The 7500-nt window shown below is 44.9% G+C and overlaps 1 protein-coding gene across 3 annotated transcripts in view; it reads right to left on the minus strand.

Annotated features, from left to right (window-relative positions):
• LOC143288823 (solute carrier family 22 member 7-like) overlaps positions 1–7188 on the minus strand; it is a 31951-nt gene extending 24763 nt beyond the window's left edge. Inside the window, exons 1-4 of one of the 3 annotated variants that reach the window (XM_076597466.1) lie at positions 6966–7183; positions 5573–5701; positions 4507–5143; positions 1612–1817 (exon numbers count right to left, since the gene is read on the minus strand). In XM_076597466.1, coding sequence (XP_076453581.1) covers positions 1612–1817; positions 4507–4639 — 339 coding nt within the window. In that variant the 5' untranslated portion in view covers positions 4640–5143; positions 5573–5701; positions 6966–7183. Of the gene's footprint in view, positions 1–1611; positions 1818–4506; positions 5702–6965 lie in introns of all 3 variants that reach the window. The other 2 variants (XM_076597465.1, XM_076597467.1) reach the window with 2 other exon arrangements.
• Positions 7189–7500: the final 312 nt, after the last annotated feature.

A 7500-nucleotide genomic window follows, 5' to 3' on the forward strand; every position in this document is an offset into this window, starting at 1 on the left:
AACAACATCAGCTTTAAGGGTGAAGATATAGAAGACAAAAACAAGAAGGAGAACAACAACAACAACATCAGCTTTAAGGGGGAAGATATAGAAGACAAAAACAAGAAGGAGAACAACAACAACAACATCAGCTTTAAGGGGGAAGATAAAGAAGACAAAAACAAGAAGGAGAACAACAACAACAACATCAGCTTTAAGGGGGAAGATAAAGAAGACAAAAACCAAGAAGGAGAACAACAACAACAACATCAGCTTTAAGGGGGAAGATAAAGAAGACAAAAACCAAGAAGGAGAACAACAACAACAACATCAGCTTTAAGGGGGAAGATATAGAAGACAAAAACAAGAAGGAGAACAACAACAACAACATCAGCTTTAAGGGGGAAGATAAAGAAGACAAAAACGAAGAAGAAGGAGAACAACAACAACAACATCAGCTTTAAGGGTGAAGATATAGAAGACAAAAACGAAGAAGAAGGAGAACAACAACAACAACATCAGCTTTAAGGGGGAAGATAAAGAAGACAAAAACCAAGAAGGAGAACAACAACAACAACAACAGCTTTAAGGGTGAAGATATAGAAGACAAAAACAAGAAGAAGGAGAACAACAACAACAACAACAGCAACAACAATGCAATCTATAGAGCGCCTTTCCATTTAAACATGCTCGTTTGCGCTGTACAATGTAAAGACAGATAAATAAAAACATGCATTTAAACACTGAAATGAAAAACTTCCCTCTGTGCCAGACATCCTGTCCAACACTAAGATAAGTACAGACACAGACAACAACAAAACTATCGAATGCAACGCAACACTCGTCATACATATCATGCATCACAATACCTAAACAATGTGCATTTCATATCGCATTACTGAGTACTAATACCACATCGCCTAAAACCATATCACGATACTTTAAAAACGAATCGTAATCCGACCAGATCGCATACATCAAAAGACGACTAAAATCAGAAATACTTAAAAAAACAGTCTCCCCACCCCCTAACCCCTCTCCTGACAACACCTCAACAACATACTCAGGACACTGGAAACCGATTACAATATCTAAAACGAATCCCGATGGTTAATGGAGTGATGGAGTGATGGCCTAGAGGTAACGCGTCCGCATAGGAAGCGAGAGAATCTAAGCGCGCTGGTTCGAATCACGGCTCAGCCGCCGATATTTTCTCCCCCTCCTCTACACCTGAGTGGTGGTCTGGACGCTAGTCATTGAGGTCAGACGATGCACTTAGCGCACGTAAAAGAACCCACGGCAACAAAAGGGTTGTTCCTGGCAAAATTCTGTAGAAAAATCCACTTCGATAGAAAAACAAATAAAAAAACTGCACGCAGGATAAAAAAAAATTTTTTTTAAATGGGTGGCGCTGTAGTGTAGCGAATCACTCTCCCTGGGAAGAGCAGCCCGAATTCCACACTGAGAAATCTGTTGTGATAAAAAGAAATACAAATACAAATAAAACCAGTCACACACACCACAATGCCCAAACAATAATTTACAGTGCAGTGCAACAAGAACAAGAACATGAAGAACAAAAAGACTATGTCTCTTTTACCAACACGTCAGGATGTCTGTGTATGAATTTACCTCTGTGCGAAACGACAAATGCCTGGCATAATCGTACTCGTAGCCGAAGAGACAGGGGAAGGTCTGGTTCTGGTGGTCAGAGGTGATGGTGATTTCACAGGCGCCGTATATCACGTGGTCTGAGGTCCAGTCCACGTGCTTCAGGTCCGCAGACATCGCGGTGCCATTGTCTGGAGCCGCGCACTGCTGCCACGTCACTTTTCGACCTGAGATTTTTTTAGGGTTTTTTGTTTGTTTGTTTTTCAATATTGTGATATTACTATATTAGTGTTGAATTAAGTGTTGCGATGCTAGTGTTAGATTACGTGTTTTGATATTAGTGTTGAATTAAGTGTTGTGATATTAGTGTTTCGTGTTGTTATATTAGTGTTAAATTAGGTGCTGTGATATTAGTGTTGAATTAAGTGTTGTAATATCACTGTTGGATTAAATGTCGTGATATTAGTGTTGAATTAAGTATTGTGATATTAGTTTTTCGTGCTGTGATATTAGTGTTAGATTGAGTAATGTGACATTAGTGTTAAATTAAGTGTTGTGATGTTCCTTTCCTCTTTTTGTGTCTTTCAGGGACTCGTCATGCCATCTTCCAAGGCTCTTGACTGGTTCATCTGCCACCGTTGGAATGGCTTGGTTGGCTACAGTGAATGTGGCCGTTTCAGCTACCTTTTCTTTACGCAGTGAGAGGCACCGTGATTTCTTTGGTTTGAAGTTCATCCTGGCTGAAGCAACTAGCTCGTTCAGCCGCTTCAATATTTCATGGGTGTCATCCTCTTTTGTTGAAAGGACTGTTGTGTCACCCATGAAGGCTTTCAAAGGAGGTATCTGTTATCCGTTACTGAGGTCGGCTCGATCCGTTCCCTTCATTGAGGCCTTCAAGATCACTTCCATTGCCAGCACAAACATGATTGGAGAAACTGCACAGCCCATGGCTATGCCCACTTCCAGATTGATCCAATCTGTCGTGTATTTCTTGCTGGTGAACCGCATTGAGAAGCCATGGAAGTACTTCTTCAGCATTACCCTGATGTTCATTGGTACATGGTGCATCTCGAGAGCCAGTTGGATCATCTCATGAGGAACTGACCCATACGCATTTGCCAGATCCAGCCATACCACGTCAAGGTTCTTTTTCTCTGCCTTTGCTCTTTGGATTGCATTCCAAATCATTGGGGCATGTTCTACACAGCCAGGAATTCCTGGGATGCCACCTTTCTGGACTAACATATCCAGGTACTCATTTTCCATGAGGTATTTTGTTGGTCTTGCAGCCATGACAGAGAAGAAGATTCTTCCTTAGACATTCAGGAGCGATATTGGTCTGAACTGGCTGATGGTACTTGAATTCTGCTCTTTCGGGATGTACACGCCATCAGCTATCATCCACTGGTCGCTGATCTTATCACTCTGTGGAGCCACTCAAGGACTTCAGATGATATTTGTGTTGAATTAAGTGTTGTGATAAATTAAGTACTGTGATATTAGTGTTAGATTAAGTACTGCAATATTTATCTAACACTAATAGCGCAACACTTAATTTTACACTAACACACACACACACACACACACACACACACACACACACACACACACACACACACACACACACACACTCGCACACACGCACATCACAACCCGACAAGACACAACACAATGCAACACAACACAACACAGCAAACCACAACACAACACAACACAACATATCACAGCACAGCACAACATGACACAACACGACACAACACAGCACGACACAACACAACACAACACCACCACACCACACAACACAACACAACACAACACCACCACACAACACAACACAACACCACCACACAACACAACACAACACCACCACACAACACAACACAACACAACACTACCACACCACACAACACAACACGACACAACACAGCACAACACACCACACAACACAACACAACACAACACCACCACTACAACACAACACCACCACACAACACAACACAACACAACACCACCACACAACACAACACAACACAACACCACCACACCACACAACACAACACAACACCACCACACCACACAACACAACACAACACAACACCACCACACAACACAACACAACACCACCACACCACACAACACAACACAACACAACACCACCACACAACACAACACAACACAACACCACCACACAACACAACACAACACCACCACACCACACAACACAACACAACACAACACTACCACACCACACAACACAACACGACACAACACAACATATCACAGCACAGCACAACACAACATGACACAACACGACACAACACAGCACAACACAACACAACACAACACTACCACACCACACAACACAACACAACACAACACAACACAACACAACACAACACAACACAACACGACACACCACGGCACAACACAACACAGCACAACACAACACGGTACAGCACAACACAACACGACACAACACAGCACAACACAACACGGCACAGCACAGCACAACACAACACAACGCAACACAACATTTATTTATTCATGAAGAAATCTTGCTGCAGCGCATATTCATAAAGCTCTGTGTGCTTTACCATAGCACCAGAGGCATTCATTCAAACATTCCCACAGAAACATACATACATACATACTTCGAAACAAAGGTAAGAAAGAACAATTAATTAAAAGACATTACGTCATTGGTGAACCAAATAGTGTATCAAATATTCAACAGAAAAAAGAGACAATACTAGAAATAACGATAACAACAACACTGTAGACAGTTTAGAGACGCGCACACACACACACACACACACACACACACACACACACACACACACACACACACACACACACACACACACATCACATCCCAACACAGCACACCACGCCACACGACAACACACCACAGCTGACCGATGAAGATGTTGTCAAGCAGCTGGAAGGCGGCGCCCCACACGCCCACGTTGATGACCAGCAGCTGAAGCAGCTGGTAGCGGGATCGGCCACCCAGCACCCGCAGGGTGGGGTCCAGACCCACCCCGTCCATACAGCCGTCCTGCTCTTCGCAGCCTCCCAAGTCCAAGAACCACACGGGAAACGAATGATGAGCAGCCCAAAGGCAGGATCTAAGACGCCTCTACCCAGGTAGGCAGCCTGTTGTCCTTACATCCTAATCTCAACAGCCTCCCAAGTCCAAGAATCACATAGGAAACTGATGATGAGCAGCCCAAAGGCAGGTTCCCAGACGGCTCTACCCAGGTAGGCAGCCTGTTGTGCAAATGACTCCGTGTTCATAAAGCGCTCAGAGCTTGGTCTCTGATCGAGAATAGGTGCGAGGTAAGCGTCCACACAGGAGAACGGTTATAGCTGGGGGAAGCTAGCTGTGATGACACGAGACAGGCAGCAGCGGAGAGACCAGTGATGGTAGCCTTGTGTACCACAGGGCATGAAGAGGATGAAGTAGTGACGGAGTGATGGCGCTGGTTCCAATCACGGCTCAGCCGCCGATATTTTCTCCCCTTCCACTCGACCTTGAATGGTGGTCTGGACGCTAGTCAATGGGATGAGACGATAAACCGAGGTCCCGTGTGCAGCATGCACTTAGCGCACGTAAAAGAACCCACGGCAACAAAAGGGTTGTTCCTGGCAAAATTCTGTAGAAAAATCCACTTCGATAGGAAAAACAAATAAAACTGCACGCAGGAAATAAATCCATAAAAATGGGTGGCGCTGTTGTGTAGCGGCGCGCTCTCCCTGTTGACAGCAACCCGAATTTCACACAGAGAAATATGTTGTGATAAAAAGAAATATAAATACAAATGATTAAGATGGTGCTGGTGACAAGAGGTTTTTGACAAATTAAGCGACGTGCAAATCACGCTCCCAGATGTGACGGAAGTCCATCGTGAACAACTAAAACGTCAGTCACTCCGGAGATTTGAACACAAGCACAAAGGCAGACGTATAAACGCGGACGTACTGTGGGCAGGTAACAGCAGATGATAAGTCTGGTGTCATCTGTTTGCGGCATTGACGCTTCTGATTGAGGTCCTGAAGACGCCTCTCCTCAATCGCCAGAAATCCCTGGTAGACACTCAGACGCCAGGCGCTGCGAACAGTGAAAAGTCAGTGCATCGATGAAGTAACTGCGACACACAAAAACTGAAACCTATCGTTGATGGAGTCTCCCGTCGGACCAACGGATAAGTAGGTAGGCAGGCTTATCTGTCGGTGTGTGTCCTCATATTGGAGAAGAGACCGATTCTGGGTGCGCAGCACTTCCCACAGGTGTTGCAAGGGAAAACGTCTCCAGAAGTTGAGCCTTGCTTCCTTCGCTCACGTTTCTCCTTAATGGCCAGCGTTCTCTTGTTTTCAAACGTCTTTATGCCACTAGAGCACAGCATCCTCCAGCGAGAGCGGTCAAGGGCATCAGTTTCCCAGGAAGCGATGTCTATGTCACAGACTTTGAGGTTTGTCTTCAAGGTGTCCTTGAAGCACTTGCAGGATCTTCCAAGTTCACGGTGGCCTTCCTTCAGCTGGTCATACAGTAGCATCTTCGGGATCCTGCTGTCTGTCATGCGGACAACGTGTCCTGTCCAGCGTAGCTGGCACTGGATCAGCAGGCTTTCGGTGCTAGGCAGGCTCCCCTATAATAATGTCTACACGGGAATCCGTAATGGAGATTGAACAATTCCAACGATCAGAAAATGGTTTGATGACGATCTTTTTTCTTCTTTTATTTTCGGTAATCTTCTGCATGCGTATACACCTATCATCATCACCACTATCATATTCATGTTGACGAAGATTATATCATCACTGTTAATTTCTGTTGTACTGTTTCAGGTTTTATGTTGGAAATATAATCATCTTAACGCAATCATGAAATAAATGTCAAGACGGTAAAAAAAAAAAATAAATAAAACTAAAAAAAAAAACCAAAAAAATTAAGCCCTCAACACACTGAAGCGAGTCGTGCGCACAACATGCCGAAACGTTTATTGCAAATGCGATCAACACAAATGCACGACACTTGACTGCACAAGCACACACATGCACGCACACGCAAATCTCGCTTCATATGGAGTGATGGCCTAGAGGTAACGCGTCCGCCTAGGAAGCGAGAGAATCTAAGCGCGCTGGTTCGAATCACGGCTCAGCCGCCGATATTTTCTCCCCTTCTACTACACCTTGAGTGGTGGTCTGGACGCTAGTCATTGGGATGAGACGATAAACCGAGGTCCCGTGTACAGCATGCACTTAGCGCATGTAAAAGAACCCACGGCAACAAAAGGGTTGTTCCTGGCAAAATTCTGTAGAAAAAATCCACTTCATTAGGAAAAACAAATAAAACTGCATGCAGGAAAAAATACCAAAAAAAATGGGTGGCGCTGTAGTGTGGCGATGCGCTCTCCCTGGGGAGAGCGGCCCGAATTTCACACAGAGAAATATGTTGTGATAAAAAGAAATACAAATACAAATATTCACACGGTGCAGCCTGTCCATCCCCGGCAGATGGACATGTGTGTGCACACCCCGATGAGACAGAAGAAGACTGCCAATGGACATGTGCAGTTTTGTTCATTTCAGACGACAAGCTGCCGCGCCGTGTTAGCACAGTCAGTTGATCAATAATGTATGACTCGTGTTGGATGTGAACAGGAGGCTTCTCTGAGACAGGGTGGAAGGTGAATATAGTGGGGTTAATGGCTCAGAGATGGGATTGGAAGAGGGACCGTGTGTGTGTGTGTGTGTGTGTGTGTGTGTGTGTGTGTGTGTGTGTGTGAGAGAGAGAGAGAGAGTGTGAGTGTGTGTGTGTGCGTGTGTGTGTACATGTGCGTGTGTGTGTGTGTGTGTGAGTGTGTGAGTGTGTGTGCGCGCGCGCGCGCGCGTGTGTGTGTGTGTGTG

Source organism: Babylonia areolata, chromosome 13 (genome assembly GCF_041734735.1).
Source record: "Babylonia areolata isolate BAREFJ2019XMU chromosome 13, ASM4173473v1, whole genome shotgun sequence".
Lineage (NCBI taxonomy): Eukaryota > Metazoa > Mollusca > Gastropoda > Neogastropoda > Buccinidae > Babylonia > Babylonia areolata.